The 23,863-nt window shown below is 37.1% G+C and overlaps 1 protein-coding gene across 13 annotated transcripts in view; it reads left to right on the forward strand.

Moving 5' to 3' along the window:
• DMD (dystrophin) overlaps positions 1-23,863 on the forward strand; it is a 1,148,686-nt gene that overhangs the window by 983,740 nt on the left and 141,083 nt on the right. For all 13 annotated transcript variants that reach the window (XM_071430346.1, XM_071430344.1, XM_071430345.1 and 10 more), the window contains one exon: positions 747-893. In XM_071430346.1, coding sequence (XP_071286447.1) covers positions 747-893 — 147 coding nt within the window. The remainder of the gene's footprint in view (positions 1-746; positions 894-23,863) is intronic.

Genomic DNA, 23,863 nt, shown 5'->3' on the forward strand with positions numbered 1-23,863 from the left:
AATAAACATTATTTTTGTTTTTTCTTTTAAATATGAGCATGTAAGCCAGTTTGGGGTGCATAGCAATTCTGGTTTTCACATACATTACTGCAATTTCTAGCTAAACTGCTTTTATGCATAGCTTTAAAGGCTATTTTAAAATAAACATTATTTTATTTTTTCTTTTAAATATGAGCATGTAAGCCAGTTTGGGGTGCATAGAAATTTTTTTAGTCTTTATTTCCCTCATTTTTTTAATGGACTTCCCATTATTAACCTTTTTTTTTTTTGTAACACACAAAATATCCATGGTAAAACGAGGGCCTTGGGTCTGTAACAGTTTCATCATTTTTTCTATTTGTCATATTTGTGAACAGCTGTCTTCCTCTGTTTTCCTGTGTTAAACTATACTTGTATCACTCCCATCCATCCTGACTGAACCTGTTAAACACAAATGTAGATGAAGCAGGAGACAAGTGTGCTCTGCAGTGTACCTCCCAGTGGGTGTGCTGGTTAGAAATTTGGCTAAACTGGACAGAAGTGGCTGTGAAGGTTCCAAATTCACAGCACCTTCTGAAATGCCAGGCCTTACACTTGAGATCAAAAGTCCACATGAAGTTAAATAAACAGACTGAATCACGTCTGTACGCTCTTTCCTTTCAGCTAGGCATGTAATATCTTTACATTACTAATCAGCTGGTAGCAAAGCCCATAGTTTTTTGAAGTCAGTGCTCTTGTTAATTTGTATTTCTATTTTATTCACACAGGTTTATCGAGCAGAACTCGTTCCCCTTAAGGAAAAGGTGCACCACGTCAACGAGCTCGCGCACCGCTTCACTCCCCCCGACCTTCCGCTCTCCCAGTACAACCTCAGCTGTGTGGAAGACCTAAACACAAGGTGGAAGGCGCTGCAGGTATATTTCACATTACTGTTTTCTTTGTGCTGCATTTAAATAAATATTTCTGTTTCTCTGTGCTTTGTTCCCTGTGGGATAGCACCAAAGGCGTACTGAGGAATGAAAGATGAGAAAGCCCAAGAAAATGTTTTATTGTTACCATTTATAAATGCATTAGACAGAGGCCCAACCTGTTATTGTTGATGGTTTAAAAATATAAAGGGCAAACCACACGTTTTGCACTCATTTCAAAGATAATACATTATCTTCCACAGAGCTCGGGTAACACTGTGAACAATTCACTTTCACTGTAAATTATTGTTTTGATTTATCAAATCCAGATATTTGGAAAATAAACTTTTCATCTTCTCTGAAGTTACTTGGAGACAGTATAGCAAGGTGAGATGTTATTGCTGATAGAACAGATAGCTAATTGAAATATTATGTTTTACTGTCTTTTTTCATAGTTATTTAAATGTCACTTGGAAGATACAGAGAGTAAGGTGAAAGCACTCCAGTAAATTTTTAAACACATCCTGAGGGGAAAAGACATAAGTAACTTTGAAAGGTTATGATATACTAAAGGCCAAGTTGTGACCCTTGGAAAGAGGAAAGACACATCTGTTCCTATAATATAATTTTTCTTAAAAGAGAGGAGAATTTGAAATGTATTGAGAGGCAGAGCTCTTTTTTTTTAGAACATAATAAAATAGCATAGACTGGAATAGAATAGACCAATTGGAACAAATACACAATTATTTTGACCAGCTGTTCTACATGCAAGATCTGCAGGAGTCTTACACCCAATGGCACTTTTTTAGACTATTATGTATTTTTCCATCTTAGGGCTAGACTTTTTTATATATGACCAGCACTCCATTTAGATGTTAAACCCTTTATAGAAAACTGAAATTTTGGCCATGTAATAGGAAAAACAAAAATGAAAATTGTTTTTGTTTCATGCAAAACCATTCTCCTTCTAAGGTATGTTCTTGTTGTTTGTTTCTGGTTTTACAGTTGTCCAATATGTTTCTTTTTCATTCTGGTGGTTTTGTGGTTTTTTAAATTTATTTATTAATTGCCTTTGTTATGCTAATGTCACCTAAAATATCAACTTTAGTCATTTCCTCATTTTTTTCTATATATTTCAGTTTATTTTTATGTGTCTTTCTTTTACACTGATTATGTTTCTCTCAAGCTTTTCTTAATTCTTATTTTCAAAAAGCAATTTTTTCTGTGTTCCTCTCTTCTCTGTCTTTTCCCATCTTCCTTCCCTTACTTCCCTTATTTCTCTTTGTTTGGTTTTTTTTTTTCTGTACTCCCCTTGCTTATTTTCTTAGCTTACTTCTCTTCTTCTCCCTCCTCAAAGGTTAGATCTCTCTCTCCACCCTTGCCATATTCCTAATGGGGAAAATATTTCTTATCCATGTACCCCATTTCTTAGAAAATATCACTTCAGGAAACTCATAAAACAGAGAGTTCTGTGCTATTGATTGCCAGAAAAATGTCCAGCCTTGGTTATGTGTAGGAAAAGTGCATAAAGACATAAAATTTATCACATCTGAAACATTTTGTAAAGGAGGTAATCATGTCTCACTTGTTTCTTTATTAACACTGGGAACTTACATAAGATTAGAGGAGGAAATGTATCATCTTAAGCCAAATCTTACAATGATTTAACATTATATTCCCTTTATAATCATAAGAGTAAGGCCAACATAGTCAGTCATTTGCGATATTGCACAGTGGTTCTACAGTGAGACTAGTGCTGCTAGTGAATAGAATCAAATATTCCTCCAGAATCTTCCCAGAACTTCATTTGTATTTTTGCAGTAAGGGATGTTTGCCATTAATTTACCTGGTTTGTATTCTATTTTAGTGAATATACTCCAGAGTATTAGTGGTACACAAATGTATAGAAAGCACTCAACCATTTACAGGCTTAACCAGTCCTGGTTTTGAAGTGCTGTGTGGAGTGCATTAATGAAAGCTGATGCACTCAGCTCAGTCACTGAAAACTGTGTCATCTTCTATGGACTTTGAGTGGCTTCCTGACTTTAATATAATAGTTTTGAGGAAAATATTCAGTTTGTTTTTTTTTTTATTTTTCTTACATTAAAGGAGAGGAAATCTTTGCAAGGAGCTACTTGTTATGGATTTCACAAGGAGCTCTCATGTGTGCTTCAAACAGTGTATGTAATGAGCTCATCCTGGGGTGGAATGTGTCTGGCAAAGCCTTGCTTACTTCCAGTTGATATTTAGGGAACCAGGAATCCCCTAAAATTGGTGGGAGTTATATCAATTTCAGTAAGTCAGAGATCTAGTTGGTGTAATGCTGGTCAAAGGGCAAAACTCCTGGCATGTAAAAGAATTTACAAGTATCCCACAGAGAACATAGCATTCAGTTATCAAGAAAAAAAAAAAAATTTAACTCAAATTTTGTTTGCTTTAATTTAGAATAGTACCTTTGATAAGCTGAAAAATACAGTAAGAACTGTCTTTCATCCAAAAATGTATCTATTAAGATATTTTGCTATGGTATTTATATTCTAATGCTTTTACTTTTGAATGTTGGTAGTTGTTGAGTGGTTGTCTTTGAGCACATCAAAAACCTAAATCAGCACAAGGTGTTTTCCAATCAAAACTTTTCTCTAAGTCTATGATTTATATCCATATATATAATGATTATCAAGAAGCATAAGCCCTAATTTCAGTATCATTCCTAACTCCTCAGCTCATCTTGCAGCAGTAGCAAAGATTCTGCAGGACAGGATGTGGGGGTTTGAAGATTGGTGCAAAAAACATGCTGCCATTGGTTAGAAGGTCCAGCCACAGCTTTAATTCTATTCCCTTCAAGAGCACTCTGCTTGCAGGAGCTGTGAAGAGCCAGCAGGCTTTCAGTACCCCTGCAGGCAGTTATCTAAAGTCATATCATCATTTTATTTGTATTCTGCTGAAGACAGGCTCTTTACTGAGCTGCATAATGCACACTAGTGTAATAAGTATTGCTGCAATGAATTATTTCAAAATCCAGTTTCCTCTGTGTGCTTCACAAATATTAGCTGATTCTTTCAATCTGTGGTGAGAAATATGAATGAATCTTACCATCTGTATTTCCAGAGGTACTAATATCAAGTATATAAAAGCCAAAAAGGAAATCCCTTCTCCCTGAAATCAGTGTAAAATTGTCACTATGCATCAAAGTCTTGCTGGCCAGTGAATCTCTGAAGAGCTGAATCACAGGCATTATGGGCAGCAGTCCTCAGCTCACACATTGCTTTTTATAAGGGTTGGACACTAAGGCAAGGAAGTTGTAGCTAAATATAAGCTGAAACCAGCAATGACCTATTGTAGCAGGTTTTAGGTTTGGGCTTTTTTTAATTTTACTTCACCTTCTGTCTTTCATGCCTTCTCCAAGAAAAACACCCTACAAAAAATGAAATAACAAAAAAATACCTGTGTAAAAGAAATGTCTTCTTCGGATCTCTTGCAGCTGAATTGAACCAAGTTTACTTTTTTAAATTGTGTTTAGCAACGGTTCCAGGAAGTAAACTTCATGTCTAAACCGTGGAATTGAAATTTGAAAGTGATGGAGGATATTTTCTCATGTCATTTTTCTCAGAGAAAAAGAAAAACCTCTCTTGCTTTATAGTTCAGTAATCCAATAGGCAGTGCATGGTATTGTCATACACAAAAGCTCGAGTCATATCCTTACACAGAATATTGGCCTTGTATTGTTCTATATCTTAAATTACAGGTAGAATTACTTATTATTAAACAGTGAGTGTAAACTGGGGTTAAAGTTGATAGATTTAGATGATGCAACAGTAGCAAGAAAGATGTTTCTTCCTCTGTATGGACAGAGAATGTCATGTCTAAATGGTTGGGCAATATAAAAGGCCGTTCAATTTTTATATTTTTATATTATTACCTTTCTGTTATCTTAGCAGTTTGTCTTTCCATTGTGATATTTCATTAATTTTAATAACTAATTTCTTTCTATTTCTTTGGTTTTTCCTCCTTTTTAAACTGGATTTTGACATATGTCATCTGTTAGTAGCTGAAAAAAAATGGGAGACAACTTTTCTAAATATATGGAGCCAAAATTCTAGCTCAGTTAGAATTATAGTAGTTAAGTCACTAGTAAAGTAATGGTGCTTTCCAACCTTGAAATTTGAAATTATTTTGTAGTTGCAGACTTCATCTTCCCACCAGAGGGAGATTTGGATCCTTTTTGGAAGTTGAGTTTTCCCATTGGACTACATAGTTAAAGTGTTGGTTTGTATGTTCCATGAGAACAGGAACTTCTGCCAAAACCACAATTGTTGCAGCACTTTAATGGTCTCTTATTTGTTTAATTTGCTATGCCAGTTGGCTGCAGAAGTCATAAACCCAAGCATTTTTCTTCATTTCTGTTAGATTGAGTCTCAGATTTTCTCAAAGTTTGTCTGCAAAATTATGCATATAGAATTCATTTTGCAGCAATTCATTCTTTAGAAATCCAATTTATTTATTTCTGTAAGTTAGTGGAGGAAGGCCAGCTGTCAGGATTGGGATTCAATTCTAGTAATGAAGTCTGTGTCAAAAATTGGAAATATTCCTTCCTAAATTAGCAGGACAACTTCATTGTGACATCTTTAGGGCAGTCAGTGAAAGAAAGTGTGTAACTATAAACAGGAGTGGTTATCATCCACAGACATGACAGCAGGAAAACTAATAAAACCTTAATAAAATCTTACTAAATTTATGATGTGTGTGATGAATTTCACTTTGCTGAACGCTTTTTCAATGCTTTAATCATTTTTTGTAAAGGAGATGCATTCATTTTGAGAGTTTTTTTATGCTCTTTTGTCTTCCTTTACTCTGAATTTTTGTCCAGTCTGAAGATGTTTTGAAGAACCATGCAGAAGAATAGCAATTTACCCTACTTTATATCCTCATTACAATATGCATCTGTAGCTTTCTTTCAATGCATTTTTTGTTTCTCATAAATGTGTGTGAGTGCAGGGGATTATAAAAGCTGAGTTATGCTGTTTATATGCAAAAAGAAAAGCACCTAAAATTTATCAAAAGTAAGAAAATATGTCACACGTGCATCTTGAATTTAGCATTCTCTTGTACAACCTTTGCATATACAACATATTCTGTAAGATCTCCCATTTATCTATTTGATGGATAAATGATAGGGAAAGAATGGGCATATTAGTTGAAATATGTAAGTCTCATTTCCTTATAAAGGAAGACTTGAACAATTTACTTCCACCTGTCAGCAGTTATGGATTATGTTTGGCAGCACCCATCCATATGACTCATACCAGACTATATTTAGGATACTCAGGAAAACAGAGGCTGTGATACTGTTGAGAATATATTCACTGGAAACCAACATCCACTAGTTCTGTTGAGTTTTAGTCGAATAGCTTTATCTAAATCATCCAGTTTGTAGCTCTTCAACTTATTTACCAACCACCACTGAAAGTGTATTCTTTAGTGTTCATTATCTATAATACCTGATTATCTCAAAACCATAATTTCTGTAAAAATCCCTTTGACAAGGAGTGTGGAAGTCACATTTGAAGAATTAAAGCTCTAAGTTTCAGTCCTATTCAGAGGTGTAAACCATGGGAGTTAGAAGATTTTACCTTGGATTCCAAAATTGCACAGATAGCTTTAGGTTTTTTCTTGCACAAATTGAGAGAATGTGGCCTGATTTTTTTCAATACCTTTTTAGGTGTGTGACCTGATTCCAATCAGCTATGTTTAGGCTGCTCATTATGAAAAATTAGGGTGGTTTAAGGTGAGAATGTGTGAGGGGGAACAGCTGGGAAGTGCACAAGGTTATCAGCAGCCATTAGTGAAAGCAAACATGGACAAAACAAAAATGAACCTTGCAATTATAAGTCAATCTCCAGTCCTTGCTTCCACTCCACAGGCCCTTTTCATTCCCAAAATGTTATCAACTGTCAGAGCTCATAATTTGCAGGTTAGATTTTGCTAAAGCAATAGGAGAGGACAGGAGGGTGTAGGTCAGGCAGGGCAGGAGGCAGGGTCAGCTGTCTGCTGGCACCAGATGGATCTTTGTGATGGATCTGTGCAATCTGTGGCTCTGCTCCATCCCCTGGAGGGGATGCACACTGCTGATACACATCCTCTGACACATCCTGTGACGCCTGTCCTCTGACATACGTCCTCTGTCACACGTCTTTTGACACACATTCTTTGACACAAACCCTCTCACACTCATCCTCTCACACTCATCCTCTCACTCATCCTCTCACACATCTGACATTGTGCTCTGACACGTCCTCTGACACACATCCTATGACACATTGTCCTATGACACTCATCCTCTCACACTCATCCTCTCTCACTCATCCTCTCTCACACACCCTCTCATACTCATCCTCTCACTCATCCTCTCACACGCATCCTCTCACACATCTGACATTGTCCTCTGACACACATCCTATGACACATTGTCCTATGACACTCATCCTCTCACACACATCCTCTCACACTCATCCTCTCACACTCATCCTCTCACTCATCCTCTCTCACTCATCCTCTCTCTCACTCATCCTCTCTCACTCATCCTCTCTCACTCATCCTCTCACACTCATCCTCTCTCACTCATCCTCTCTCACACTCATCCTCTCACACTCATCCTCTCTCACTCATCCTCTCACACTCATCCTCTCACTCATCCTCTCTCACTCATCCTCTCTCTCACTCATCCTCTCACACTCATCCTCTCTCACTCATCCTCTCTCACACTCATCCTCTCACACTCATCCTCTCTCACTCATCCTCTCACACTCATCCTCTCTCACTCATCCTCTCTCTCACTCATCCTCTCACACTCATCCTCTCTCACTCATCCTCTGCCCATTCACACCCGCCCGGTTTGAAGCATGCTTGGAGCAGATGTTCAAAGTTTGCTTTGAATGTGGGACACGTTTGTGGTGGATAGAGCATTCACTGAATTTAAGAGCTGGCCAGTAAAGGCTCTCTAATGTGATTTTCAGAGGCTTGTAACTCAATGAAACCTTAATGAATACCCTTGGATTGAAAGCAATATAAAACCCCTTAGATTCCAAGTACCAGTGCCAAAGTATTGTTAAAGGTTTTTAGAGGGAGAATTTAAAACTGGCAAAACATATTTCTCTTTCTCCCCATTTTCACTTATCCCTTCTTCTAAAACTATGTGATTTTTTTTTGCAAGAAACTTCATTTGAAGTGATTAAAAGCCCAAGGAAAAGAAATAATACGCACATTTCCAGTGCAGAAGGTTAATGTTAGCCTTTCTTATTTCTTTGTTGAGTCATTTGGTGTCTTTCTGACATATCAATTATGTGTTATATCACTGCAGATAGTTTTATGTCAGGCCATCTACTTTCAGGTTACAGAAAGCTTTTGCAGTCTTTAAGCTAGGTAGTATTTTGTGCTATATTTTTTATATCTTTTTGCTTCAGTGAGACTAAGTAGGATTTTTTTTCTGTCTTAGAAGTACTGTTAATAATAGTGTTTAAAATACTAAAAATGTCAGTGGCATTAAGTTGTGACACAGATTTGAAACCAGCCTTTATGGAAGATTATGTGTGTCATTTAAAAAATATTTTCACAAGGTGCTCTCTGAAGTTGCCAGTGCAGTTTTCAACGTGGTTTGAGTAAAGCTGAATGTTGTACCCTTGTATAGAAAACTATGAGCAGTGTGGAAGTGATGTAATGGTGTGTTTGCTGTAGAGGAGGGCACTTTATAATTAAAATGGCTCAAATCCTCTCATATGTTATGTGTGCAAAATCTTCTGTAAAGTCCTTCCTGATTTGGATCTACCCAGCACAAAACAGGCAAAAGGTGTTATTTCAAGATGCTCATCCTGTGGCACATCTAAGCTGTTCAATTCTTGTGCTTGTTGTTAGTTTATAAAACACTGACACAGCAATAAACTTTAGAAATATACCCCTTGGTTACAGAACAAACATTGTATGGATTCAATTATTGGCCCAGAGCTTACAATTTCAGGTTTTATTAGTAGTCATTTTTTATTTCTTTTCTACCTGGAAAGATCAACACCCAACTCCTGTTTGTGGAAATGAATTCTTTATGACATTTTTGGGGGAGATTCAGGTATGGAGGTTGAAGACTCAGTTAGTTTTTCTCTTCCATTTTCTCAGGTGTTCAAAGTTGTTTCTCTAGCACAGTTCAGTTTGTTTTAAACCAAAACTAATTAGCATTAATCAATCCAGAAAAATAATCCTAAATTTACATCTTTAGGTAGCATATTCATTTTGTTGGATGTTTTTACTTTCATTCCTCTGATTTCTCATACCATCCTCAAGTGTTTTGTGTCCTTTCCTTTCAGTACCCTCATTTATGATTCTTTCATCTGTAAAAACAAACAGTTCTGTCCTAATTAATTAGCTGACACATAGCTGATAATAGAATGCTCTTTCAGTGTAGTGATTTTTGGTGTATTCAGAAGAAATAGAAGATTGTGTCTTCCATAAAATGGCTTTGTGCTTTTTGTATATCCAAACATTACAGTTCCTTATCTCAAAACATCACATTTCAAATCCTGAGTTGATTTTGTCTCCACTTTTGCCAGTCAGAAAGCTAAGATAACTGAATTTGGGTTGCACATCAGTTGTCATAGCTACCTGCAATATATCCCTGAATCTGCCTAGGTTTACCTCTAATGAGAAAGGGGTTACATTTTTCTCATAAAGCCTCCATCACTTGATTCAGCTGTGAATGACCTGTGAAATACTGTCAGACTGGTATGTCAGACTCTATGGTCTGTTGCAGAAATCCAGCGAGCTTCCTCTTTTTAAAAGTCAGGATCTAATCCTTTTTTCTTCACCAGTGAATGGGAGGTCAGCTCCCATCAAATAAAGTTTCAGAAAGACAGAGTCAAATCCAATTTTATGATCACCACTTTTCTGTCTCAGCCTTGTGCCCCCACAGGGTTACACTGTGCTCAGTAGTTCCCACAGCTGATGGGATAAGCCTGTGGTGTTTAACAGTGCCAGGTCATGTTGATTATTTCAGCTTTGCCAATGACACTCTATGTAATTCTTTTCAAATTATTTTAACCATCTTGTGCATGAATTTACATGTTTTCAGGTGAATATCCATTTATGGATCAGAACTACATTTATAAAATTTAGCTGAATTGTAATGATATTGTGCTGAGTTGGTGTAAGTTTTAGTTTTACTGATAGTTTTTACTTTTAGTTTAATGTAGATAGTTACATAGTCCAAAGGTCTGTCCCATTCTCTAGAAAAGGGGGTTAGAAAAACAACCTCTCCTTCATGTACATTTGTGTTAATAAGTATTTATCCTTATAGAGGCCAAGGCCCCTGAATCAGATAATAGTGTCTTTGTGATGTGAGCTACACTACAGTGCTGGACACAAACTATGGTCTTGTATTATTGAGTGTTCACTGAAAGCATGCTTACCACTGATGCTGCAAAATCTGCTTCTGTTAGTCTGTGAACTGTTGCAGAAAACAAATCACGGAGTGTTTAACATAACATTTATGTGCTGCTGTGGGTGCTCAGTGCTCACTGTGAAATGAGAGCTGCCCCTGCAGACTTTCCACTGGTATGTTGGAGTTTAGGCCCCCTTGGGCTGCTGGCTTTGTGTGCTGTGCATCCCTCCCAGCTGGGCTGACTGCATCCCTGCTGAGCCTGCTCAGCTCAGATATCCTCGGGTGACCCCGGAGCCACATTTGTGCCTTTTTCTGCCAGAGAAACACCCATCACCTTTACTGAACAATGTATTGAAGAACACCTAGGAAAGTTGTAAAAGTTGAAGGAAAAAAAAAAGCCTGATTTGCTGTCTTTAGGAGGCTAATTGATTCTTAAATCTTGAGATAGGAGGTATCACTTGTTCCTGATCCTTCTAGCTCTTTGGTGGGATAGTCCCAAAAAGACATATTCATAGTTGTACACAAAGTAGATTTCTTGAGCTCTTGTGTTATATTAATTACATGATCAGTATATTCACACAGCTTAGAGATACTGTATTTCACTGTCTTGCTCATATTCAGATAGGCTCTAACTTGCCAGAGATTTTAATTTTTTTTTTGTTTTCTGAATGAGACTATAACTAACAGATGTTTGTTTTTGGCTCCATTTCTACATTCTTTGAAAGCTGGAGAATTAAATTGCTGACATTCAGACAACACTAATTCACATATCCAGGGAGCCTAATTTGCCATCCCTGAGATTCTGATTCCTGGTGTTCATGGATTTAAAAACCATTTCAATGACACAATATAAGAATAGGCTGGGGAGTTTCAATAGTATGCTCCTGCTGAACATAATCACATTTTATAAACATCTGTGTCATTACTGGTGTGATTCATCTCTAAGCTGTATACAGCTGTGTTTGCAGTTTCAATTAACAATCCTCTAATTTCATATCCATCTCATGTTGCTAATTTAGTTAATTTATTCATAATTAAGAGTATTCTATTTTCTACGAAGGTTTGTTGAGCTTAGTGCATTATAAAAAGTTAAAAAAAAAACCCAAGGCCGAGGCATTTTGATTCTTACAAAGTCACATCAGAACAAAAATGCCATTAATGTACTTAAAGGGGAAGACATGATCTAATGGACATTTTTTTCTTTTCTCTGTGAGGAATGAGAAGCCTTTGGAAGGTATTGGCTTTGTGTTTGAAAGCAAAGGACACTATGAATGTGCTCTTTTCTCCTTTTTTGCTCTTCTCCCTTTTGCCCAAAATCTAATGTAACTCTATGGTTTAAACAAATACAGTTGTTTTTAATATGCAAAAAAACCCAATACCTGTAAAAAGGGTGTTGCAAGAGGAGGTATTTGGCAAACATGAATCATCCTACTTCATGCATTTTTGTTCTCTAAAATTTATATTTTAGATTACAAGGTATTTAAAAGGATCTGTGTGATTAAGAACTCTGAGATAACTTTAAAAAATTAAGCTTGAGACACACTCAGGTGGAAGATAAGGACTGTCTTAGTATTTATCAAAAGAAGTTTTTGCATTTTTGAAAGGGTTTTTGGATATCAGTACAAGAATGTTGTGTGAAAAATGGGTTAGAAGTCCTAGAAACAAATCTTCTCCAGTTGTCCACAGTCTAATGACATTCTACAATTTTTCCAGGATTGGTTACAACTCTCCAATACTGTGTAAATACAGACATACTGCCTTCTGTTATCTTCACAAGCCCTACAGGGATATTTATTCCAGGAAGTGTCTACAATATTAAAGAAGTTATATGTATAAATGAAAAAAAAAAAAAAAACAAAAAAACAAAAAAAAACCAAAACAAAACGTAAAAAAGCCCTCCTCTTTAGCATGAAGGGTATTTTGATATTTGTGTATTAGTGACAAGGTGAGCAGAGCACTCAAAGTTCAGCAGCCTCTTCTGGAAAAAGAAAAGAGGGAGAAATACAGGACAGTCTTCCTCCTTCAAAAAGAGTAAATAGCTGTTTGAGAAAAGTATTAGTGTGACTATTGCTATAATCTGAAATAAACAGAGGGAAGTTGTATGGAAAACATTGAAATAGTGTGATCAATATGTCTCAAGAAGAGCTGCAGGTTTTTAATGACAGCTGCTGAATCCTTTATAGCTGAAAATCACAGTTGTCTGCTGCATTTTCCTTTAATCTTCCCCTGCCTACAATCTCCTTGATGCTCCTTTTAGTTTCTCTCATTGCTCTTTTTCTCCTTGAAGCTTCCTTTCTTCCTCTTCATATAAGCTTCTCTTTGTCTGTCATACCATCCACAATCACACCACTATTTATTAAGAAAGGGATAGGGAGAAAATCATTAAATGAATAAATAGAGAACACAGCTAGGAAATTTATAATCTGAAATGAGAAGAAATTAGAGGGATAAGGAGAGGAAAAGTGCAATGTAAGGTGAGATAGGCTTTTAGTGCTGGCAGTTGTATGAATCACAACCTTTTCTTTTCCCAAGAAATCTCTAAATATCAGAGTTAGTGAGAGATGCAGCCATGGTCTAAGCAGACCTCTAAAGCCCTTCAGAACAGACAGTCTCATAATTTTATTTTCTTCTACTTGTCAACTGTTAATGCTGAAATGCAATATTCTGAAGACAATAAAAGTTTGAACCATTTTAACCTTTTAGCTGCACACTCTGTGTATTTAGCAAATAGAATGACAGTTGCTTGCTGTACAAATTCCAGGCTGCCCCACCTTTTTCTGATTAAAATGGTGATTAGGGTTAAAGGAGATTATAGCAATTTGCCAGGGTCCTGTTCCGCTGCAAGCTCAAGGTAAGAGGGTGATTCAAGTGCCTTCAGAAAGATACATTGTCACTGGTTGCTCAATTTCCAAGCTTCTGTGGATTTTTACTCTCTTTGTTATTTGTGTAGATTCTCCAGATTTTACTGTGCAAGAAAGGAAACACATTCATTTTTGATACACAAAAAAAGTTAATGGTTTTTTCCCTCTGAGGAGAGATGGTTTTTCAAAAGGGAGCAAGTAGGGCTTTCAAATTTTATTTTATTAATATCATATTCTGGATTTTTTTGCCTTTTCTTTTCCTTTTTCTTACTCTACATCAAATGATAGGGCAGTTGTAGCTTGTATTTCAGATGCTAAGTTTAAAGCCTGTGGAAGTCTGTAAACCTATGTGAATTAATATTTTAAAGAAGATTGCATGTGATTTTCTTATTTATTTAGAGAGATGCCTGTGCCACAAGTTGGAAACCACTGTTCAGACCTTGAACCTAAAATTAAGTTTTTCAGATAAAGGTTTGGGGGTTCAATTCTAAACCCTCAATGCCATGACATTAGACATGGTATTCCTATCTGTGTTTTTCCCAAAAAAGGGTTTTATGCATACCATATTATGAAAAATATGGTCAATGTTTATCTTCTGCTTATTTTTGCTGGCAGACAGAAAACAAATGCCTGTCATGAAAATGTTGGCACTTTTTTGTGTGTTTCAGCTTTGTGCCTTTAGTATTGGGGGATAATTTTATTTTTGCATGCTCTCAGAACTCCTGAGGGATCTGCCCATGCAGGGGTAACGTGGCTGCCATGAGTGCTGGGCTCCTGTGCTCACACTTGCTGCCACACAGAGTGAGCTGTTGAAATGACCAGCTCCCAGGCTGAGCTCTGGCTGCCCACATTGGCTTAGTCAGCATTTGTTTTGCTATGTACCTGCTTTAATAGAAAAGTCACTGTTATTTGCAATAAATGATTGTCTTGAACTGTATTTCAGGTAATATTCTCCCCCTCTCCCTCCAAAAGCAACTCTTCAAAGAATGCTCTCTGATCTTAAGTAAAGCATTGGCAAACCTCCCTTCTGTCTGAACATCTCTTTCTCTGGATCAGCCAACACCTAAAATGTTTCTGTTTTATGTTTACTTGTTATGTAAAACAAGTCTGGTGATTTTGAGCTGCTGTCATCTAGAAAATAGAGCTGCATTTAACTGACGAACAACACAAACTAGCCTGGGTCTGAGCAAGAAAAAAACAGTCAGAAAGGAAAGGGGATCATTTAGGTTACCAGACAAGCTGAGATTTTCCAGTTATGAAAAAGCAATTTTTCTCTCTGGGAGGATGCTCACATCTGCCTGGATATGAGTGCAATAAGTGCTGTGTGCCTCACCTGTGCTGCTCCTGCTCACTTCAATGCAAGGCACATAAAGTCAGCAGGATTTATCTCCCTGCTTCCTGCTCATGTCAATCTGTTACCCTCCACTTGTGGAAAATCTTCAAAGGTTCTTGGCCTGTTACACTACACAAAAAAGTCTGTGCGGATTTGAAAACCTGGATTTGTTTCTGAGGGGGTTTTATGTGCTGGCTTCCCACTCTGAGGACTGTATAAATCCCATTAAAGCAGCAGCCTCTCAAACTACTTCAGCAAGTTTTGGTTGTGGATTTTCTTTCTTTTTTGAGTATTCAGATGCATAGGTGAACTTCTAGAATTTTAATTATATCTGTATCTGATGAGCTGCAGCAATGTAAAAGGAGTTTGGGTGAGATTTAATTTTAGATAGCAGCTTAATTAACTGTATTTGTAAAAACCAGTGCAGCTTTAATTAAATTTCTCTACATTAATTTAGCTATTTAATTGAAATTTTGTTGGGATAGTCCTAACAATTTCTAACTCTTCCTGTATGGGAATCTTAAATAACAGATCGTAATAATAACTAAAAATAAAACCCAAACTGTATTTAAGCTTTTGCTAGATTTCTAGTGTCTATTTGCAAATAGCAGAAAGGGGTTTTTTTTCCTCCTAAATATTTATTCTGGTTCATGGATTTTATAAAAGGATTGGACATCTGATTGGACAACTTGTAAGGGGTGATTGAAGGTGTATTCTTCTCTTCTCTCTCTTCTCTTCTCTTCTCTTCTCTTCTCTTCTCTTCTCTTCTCTTCTCTTCTCTTCTCTTCTCTTCTCTTCTCTTCTCTTCTCTTCTCTTCTCTTCTCTTCTCTTCTCTTCTCTTCTCTTCTCTTCTCTTCTCTCTTGGAGCTGGTTTGTTTTTATCCCCTGTCAGCTGTTGTCCCTTTTTCAATGCCATATCAATGCTGGCTTGTGCTACTACAAAGCCACCCCCTGCAGGATTTTCCAGGTTTGGAGTGAGTTGTGATGCACAGGGAAAGTTGCCTGAGTTGTGGGGCTGCAAAAATTCTGTGCTGTCAGAGATGTAAGGAGTTGGGGAGCAGGTCCAGAGGTGGGAGCAGGAGTCAAAGACACTTCAATCCTTGCATAGCATTCCATGGGCACCTGCACATTTCCAGCACAGCTGTGGCTGCTCTCCAGTCCCCCCTCCTCTGGGAGAGGTGTGGGGAGACAAAGAGAGGCTGGAACACTGCACATCCTTGGGGAGTGGGGTGCGGGTATTTAAATAAAACCTTGTACTGTGCATCTTCTCTCGTGAGATGAAGTCATGAGAAAAGCTTGACCATTTCTTTTCACAGTAAGGCTGCATTGACCTGAAGCAGAAATATATATGTTCTAATAAAAATTACATGAAAATTAGAAGGAATTTCAACTTGTGCTCCATTTCTGAATGTACACCACTAATCACCATCTTTCCATGACAGCACTCTAATTTTCAAATACTATCTGCTTTCCTCGACTTGAAACAATTCCCACTGCCCTAGATTTCCCTCAAAATTCAAAAATTAATTTAACTGATACTTTGCCAAGGAGACTGTTCCTTCCCAGCTCCTATTGCATGCATCAGTTGCATAAATGGTAACTTTATGTCCTTCTAGTGCAACTGGATATTTTCATTGATTTTTTCTCATCTGATTCATTAGAGTCCCTTCATTTTTTTTTTTTTTTCTGTAATGCACTCTCTGTAATCTGTAAAACAGAACAGAAGAGGAGTTCATGTCCTTCCTGTGTCATATCTGTCAGGCTACACATTTGAGACAGAGCATACAATCCTACTCGCTTGCTTTCTTTGAGGTGCCTTTCTTTCTGAGTTTATTTCATTATAGTTGCTTGAAGTGAAGTTTAATTTGTTTGTATTCTTTAACTATTCAGTGAAATGAGCTGTGAGAGAGTAAATTTCCATGAAGATGTGGAGTAATACATAAATCAGGAAGTTGGGTAGGATGTTAGGCTTATGAATTCATGAGCCATTTTTCCAAATATTAGAAAGTGCTTCTAAATGAACCAAAATAACTTGTTCACAGGAAAGTCTGAAATAATGAACAACATCTTTATGATCTCAGCCTACTTGGCCAACTTATAAAATGGGTGGTGGTGCTTCTGGGACAGTTGCTGTAGTTGTAGTATCTTTGATAGCTGATGTAATGTCTGCACACTGTTAGAGCCATAAAATTACAAATCCAGAAACTGGTGACGATTATTCTCCTTCCTCAAATTTAATGCATTTATTTTAAAGGCTGTTTGCTCTAACAAAGAGTTCACATTCTAATATTTTGTATTACCTGCGTGGTATAGAACATGTGTGTGTACACACACACACACACACACATATATATATAAAATAAATAGTGTCTTCTACAGTCAGATTGAGATTGAGATTCCAGGAACTACATTTCTTCCATACCATTCCATCAAGAAGGCTTATCCTAATTAATTTCATAGTGATGTATTAATAATTATTCTAATAAAGTCCATCTTGCAGCTCTCTTGGCAGTGTTTTGTTTAATGGCCTCCATGGCCAGGTACATTTCAGCCACATCACCAGTTCTTGAGCACAGAAGGAGATGCCTGATTTAACATTTGTAAAATTTAAATGTCAACACACTGTCAGACCTCAGGAAGGTCAGGATTCAAACGAGGCACCAAGTCTGCAGTTTATTCTATAGTTCTTAAGCACAGCTGAAGTCAAAGTACTTTACCTTTCTACCAAGTATGAAGCAGGTATTCAGTTACAATTTATTGTGATGTGCATTTTGCTTTGCCTTTAAAATAGTAAATAATATTCAAGCTTGATTACTCAGTAATGTGCTTTGGGTTTACAAATTTGCACAGTTTGTAGTGTGGGAAATACAATTTTTAGAGCATGACTTCCACTGTTCCTCATATTTTTTATTTAATATATTCTGGTAACAAAAGGAAACCTGTAAAAGGCTCATTTAGTCTGTATTTATGATATAAATGGTAGAATTCCTAAAGACTAGAACATTTTGAATATAAATACTTCAGCATATTATAATATGAATCTATTAGTGAAGAAATGTTAGCTGCCAGTATAGGAGTTGGTGAACAGTTTCCCAATTAATTAGAAAATCCCACTTCTGTTGTTAAACAATTTTAAGAGCTTGTAAAAGTGACAGAAAACTGGCAGGCAAATGATTTTGGTGATGTAGGAGTCGAGATTAGTAATGCATTTTCTCAAGGGAACAATGTTTGAACAAATCCAAGGTTTTATTTAAAACTTCTAAGACTGGGGAAAAAATTAGGGCTATATGAAAATTGCATCTTTTGTCAGCCTAACTTATCTTTGAAGGCACTCCTCACATTTCCAGTGTTATTGATCCTGTTTTGAATCATAATGCAGTCACAAATGAATGATTATCACTCTGGATATTCCTCACTTCTATAAATTCTGTAACTTAAAGGGTAGTCATGGCTGTACTGTAAAAGTGCATAGTCAATGGCACTGAACCTGTACTGGATCAAAGACAGAAAAAAAATGCTGGTACTGGAGTCAATTAATTCTCTAGAAGTGAATTTGTTTGTGCCTCCTTAACTCAGCATATTTAACCTTATGCAGCAAGATGTAAAAAACAAACACAAAAAAAAACCCTCCCTGCCTGTCTAAAAGTGTGGTATTCCATCCATTATATTCCAGAAGTCCTCCAGAGGTCTTCAGGAAGTTCAGGTTTTTGCTAATTAGAAAATGGCTTGACTAGAATGATGTGGAGTTTCTGTTGGTCTTATTAAAGGAAAACCAGCTAAACTTTAATTCTGTACTTTTCAGATATCATTCTGTATTTAGGCAGACCATAATTTTTTGTAAAGTTTTCTAAGTATAGTCAGAATTTAAGGCCTGGGATGATTTTGGAATGAAAAAGGCTGTTGTATCTGTATACTCCTTCCCATATGTTTATGCTCACACTTCAAAACAGATTTTCTGACAACAAGGGAAACAAAAATAGGTTTGAGAGCTGCCAAGCAGGTATATAATTTATTCTTGCAGTACTATAGGCTATCACAACAGACACACAGATGGTTGTCTGAGAAAAAAAACCAACCCTGTGAAATGGATTGAAATCCAACAACTACCTCTGTATAGACTTTAAAGGATTTACCAGTTCCATGGAAAGTATTGCAGATTAACACTAAAAAAAACAAAACAAACAAACAAACAAACAAAAAAACCCACCAAGGTGCCATGATGTTTATTTTGAATCAATACAGACACCAGCCTAATTTTTCTATTTGAACTGGAGTAGGCAGAAAAGTAAATTTTTTAAGAGTAGAGATTCTAATAACCTTTTTTATTCACCTTTACCTTTGGCCATACTTTTTAAAGGATATGGACATTGCCATGAGGCAGGACAGGCAGTGCATTTATTGAATCTGGAGGCTATAGAACCTTTGATTTGGAGGGGTCCTTTGAGAATCATCTCCTCCAGACCCTCTGCAGTGAGCAGGGGCATCTTCCACCAGACCCAGCTGCTCAGAGCCCCGACCAACCTGACCCTGAATGCTTCCAGGGATGGGGGGATGACTGCTAGGTAAGAAAGGAAGAAAATATAGAAAGCAGGACAAGAAAAAATAGGACCCTTAAACTCTGAAGAATAGCTTAAAACATGCAGAATGTGATAGCATGAAGGAAGAAACAGGAGCCCAAGCAGAACATAATCGGAAATTGGCAGTGGTCAGAAGGAGGAGCAAAATGGGAGGTGGGGAACTTCTTGTTGGTGGAGTTACAGCAGAAAGGATTTACCTCTTCAAGTGTTATACATGCTTTGCAAATTTGTCCTTTAAAATAATCAGAAGTATGAAGAAATGAGTAAATTTTGCTCATATGAGCCTATAAAGTTGTGGTTTTCCTTTAACAATTCTGCACTCTCAAGATAGATGATCCTGCCAGTTGTTCTCTCATATGATTAACATTAACAGTACAAGATCTGTACTCCTGCTTTCTCAGCTGCTGCTTTTTTCTCCTTTTTCCTCCCTGATTGTCATGATTGTTTTCTCTTGTACAAGACAAATGCCAAATAATAAGACATTAATGTAATGGCATGGGCAGCTGTACTAGAAACACACTGACAGAGTGTATTCCCTTGGGGAAATGCCATGGAATGGTCTACAAGGAAATACATTTCAAAATCAAATGCAACTCCAGTTTCACTGTGGCTGTTTTTCTCTAAAATACTTGTAGGCTTGGAAAGTCAAGGTTTTTTCATTCTCACTGCACCCTGGTCAGTTCACCAGCTCTTCTACAAGATCTCAACTGTCTCAAATGTCTCAAACTGTAGTTTGGAAAGTTACTTTGGGATTTGTAGCTACCTTACAGTGCCATGTCTGCCACTGCTGGCAGCTGTAGAGGACAAAAATCACCCAGTCCAAAGCAATTACAGATCATCAGAGTGGAATCTGGCTTCTGGAGCCAGGAAAGCAGTCACAGACACAGACTGTAGGCCAGCTTTGCCATTCCAGCAGCGTGTAACCAAAGCACTTGTTTGTGTGTTCACAGGAATCTTACTGTACTGTGGAGTTACTGACTGAATAGACTGTCTAAATAATGCCTTCTCTCTTGGGTTTGGTTGGGTTAGAGTTTTGGTTTTTTCCTGAGACTGTGAGGGAAGACTATGGAGGTTGTGCAGAGACTACCAGGGTAGGAAAGACAGGACATAACAGGATCAGCAGAGAGTGAGTTCTAATGGTAAGAAAGAGAAGGGAAAAGGAAAAATCTTCCTACAGAGAGGTTTTACCCTTGTTTTTAAAGAGACAAATTTAAATAAGCATAACAAAATTAATGTAACTAAATTATATTAATAGGCAAAGAGAATGAGTAAAATGAAGAACTAACAGAATTTGTATGGCCATGTATATAACAGAAACAAAATTTCATCTACATAATACTAAAAGTAAGGGCTGACCTTATTGATTCAGAATGAACAGAGAACAGCTAACCTACTAGGATGAAAAGGTTTCAGAATTAAATGGCCCAACATCCCCAAATTTATTCCATGGGGTTTTCATTGTTAAAAAAAGTAAGCGTGAAGACAAAAGCTCCCAGTCAAATCTTTGTATTTTCCATTTGTAAATTTCTGATTGTAAATTATTCCGTTCTAAATAAAGTTACACGAGACTCAGTGCAGCTTGAAATTCCTCTGTATATCTAATTCAAATGTTTAAATTCTTTGCTGCAAATAGTATATTGAACAAAAATGATTCAGTTTGCTTTTTACAGATGATCTAATTATTTTTACTTGACACAATTTGTCAAAAAGTTTACATAAATTTATTTCTGCCTTCAGATTTCTTAAGAAATCCTGGCCATCCTGATGGATTCCCGTAGGCTGACCTTGGCTGGATGCCAGGTGCCCCCAAAGCTGCTCTGTCAGTCTCCTCCTCAGCAGGGGAAAGCTCAGTGGGTATTCCAATGGCTCATGGGTCAAAATAAGGACAAGGAGAAATCAGCCACTCTGTCTTCTGTGAGAAGCTGCCAGAAGCTTCCCCCATGTCTGACAGAGCCAACACCAGCCTGCTCCAGGAGGGATCTGCCACTGTCATACACTGATGGGGTTGCCTTGGGTGGCTCTCTTGCCTTCTATAACCCCTGATTGAAATAAATTTCAATCTGAGAAGTATTAATGAATTTTTTTTATAAAAATATGTAATCTGATCATCTAGCATTCGGTGTCATTTTTACTGAAGGGATCAAGTCCATCTTTATTAAACTGTACATATGGTTTTAAGGTGCTCTTTCACTGCTTTTATTCACTCCTGGGAATAATGAAGGACATCACTCTTAAGTTTTATGAGTTATGAGACCATGTCAGTTTTACTTTTTTAGTCTTGTGGAGTTTCTTGAGCACGTCCTTCATAGTTAAGTCTTTCATAAACAGATTTAAGAGAATGCTAATTTGTTCCTTTATTTACCTAGCTTGAAGGCCTTGTGTCAAACTGCCACTGTGATAACAACAGCTTGTGAGTTAGACATTCAGAAAGGGTTTCTGACTTAGTAAATTAAAGTTTTGTAACTGCCAATTAAGCTGCCTGTCAGTGGATTATATGGTGCTGCTGTACAGATACTGCAGATTCAGGTTTTGAGTCTGGCTTCAGTCTGTGTGGGAAATCTTGTCTTTGCTTCTCTCTTAGCCTTACTCGTCATTTCACAAACTTGAATTGCACTCCCCTTCAGTGGCACTTCATCTTAGCATCTCCATCTTTCTTATTGTCTAAATTCTCCAAGATCTATTATTAGAATTTTCCAATTCTCTGCTTTTAGAAACAGATGAATAGTAAGGCAAGCCTAAACAGAAATAAATTATTTACTTGGGAAGGAGGGGAGTTATAAAAAACAGCTTTGAAAATAAGCTGGGAAACTTAAGAGAGTTTTTATGGCATTCAATAATAAACAACAAAAGCATTTTTCAGAATGTGATGTATTTTCTGGAGGTGAAACGTTATTTCTCATGGTTGAAGCTGTGCAGGTGATAAATATATTTTAACAACTCTACCATGAAATGCACAAGTAGGTTCCATTCATTATTTAATTGATATGCAAAAAAAGGTATGTTTAATGTTTGCACCAATGTCTGAAGTCTTTGAAATGGCAATAGTCAGTGGAGACCAGTCACAGTTTTCCTGGAAATACAAAATATCTTACCTTTAATTCCACCCCCTCCTGGGGGTTGCACCTTGGAGCTTTGAGGGAAGGAAGAGCCCTCCCTCTCTGCTCGTGGGAGGACCTGAATCTGTGATGTGGATAGATCAGGGGGTTGAACAAAACCATTTTCAAAGATTTTAGCTTCATCTGAGATCTTTAAAGATTGACAGTAGTAAATAGGGCATTCAGCTTTTCAAAGAGAGGGCTAATGAAAACAGATCTAAGATGAAAACTGCATGTAACATTACTGGAATTACTGGAACAAAATGTCTGGCACTTAGCAAGTGCAATATATGATAATGGGGTTTTTTGACACACGTGAAGTGATGGTTTTCTTGCATGCATGCGTACACTGTGATCCTTCATGCCAGGATAAGCTTTTAACCTTCACTGTGTACCATTCTATATCCTCAGTAAAGATGTGGCTTAGCATTATTTATTCATTTGTTCATTATCAGCACCTTTTCTTCTCAAATAGAAGAAACTGGAAATCAGGGACTGTATCTTCCAACTTAAATTAGGTTTTCAACATTTTGCTTTAGCAGTATGGGCTATATATAACTCAGGTTTTGCTTTCATGTCAATTGAATTTACTCACAGATTAGGAAGCATAAATACATAGATTTTGGCCAGCTGCAGAATGAAGGCAGCTCCTCTCACAAGTCATATCACACTATTATAGGAGTGTTGCCATTATCTTCAATCAGCACAATATCAATCCTATCAGCTATTGCTCCCATTTGAGCAGTTATTTGCCTAAAGTAATTTTATTATCTTTCAGCATGCCATATGCATGTCTTCCCCAGGGAGAAAGAGAGGCTTTTGTGCAAAGTCAGGAGCTGTAGCAGTATCCAAAGGAGTGCCAGATAACAGGGAGCATCAAGCACTGATTGTGTGGTTCTCCCAAGCTTGAGCAGCTGCTGGGGTATGGAACATTCTGCAGAAGTCATTGAGACTGAAAGGCTGTCTTCAAAAGGTTCATGGGACAAGAACAATAAATAAAAGTTTGCTTAATCCATCCAGCCAGCAATCTCATGAAATGAAGTTTTTCTTTTCATGCCGTATCAGCACTTGATTGACAAAGTAGTTTCAGTCATCTTGAAACAGAGTATTATACTCTTGAGATTTCCAGATGTAAGAATATGGATGGAACAGACAAACAATGTGGATAGATCACATTGCAATAAAAGTGACCCAGCTGACATTGTCCTACTTGTTTCACCCTCCACAGCTAAAAAGGAAACCAAAGATGTGATGTATTTGTGGTATTTTTAGGACTAAGGATTATTTAGAGTGAACAGATTTATCACTATTGGTGTAAGTCTCAAAGAGAACAGAAAGAGAGAGCAGAAAATATGGAAGAGAAGAGATAGAGGATTAATACAATGGCTGCTGCATGTAGAATCCTTTTTGTACATTGTTTTGTACCCTAGAATGTACCCCTGTAAAGAACATTTTTGTCTTGCCTTCCACCATCTCCTGAACCTTCTGTATCCCTGTACCTCCATGCTTCAGCAGAGTCCTCCTCCTCCTTAGCATGCAAACTCACTTAGGAAAACTAAGCTCTATAAAATTCAAATTTATACATATATTTGCAGGGTTATTCTGAGGTGTATGTCTTAGTATAAGCAGAATTGTCTCAGGATATGCATATTTCTCTTCATTTCTGATTGAGGAAAAGGCTTTTGGCT

Source organism: Agelaius tricolor, unplaced genomic scaffold (assembly GCF_023055355.1).
Source record: "Agelaius tricolor isolate 1412-34295 unplaced genomic scaffold, bAgeTri1.0.p SCAF_7, whole genome shotgun sequence".
Lineage (NCBI taxonomy): Eukaryota > Metazoa > Chordata > Aves > Passeriformes > Icteridae > Agelaius > Agelaius tricolor.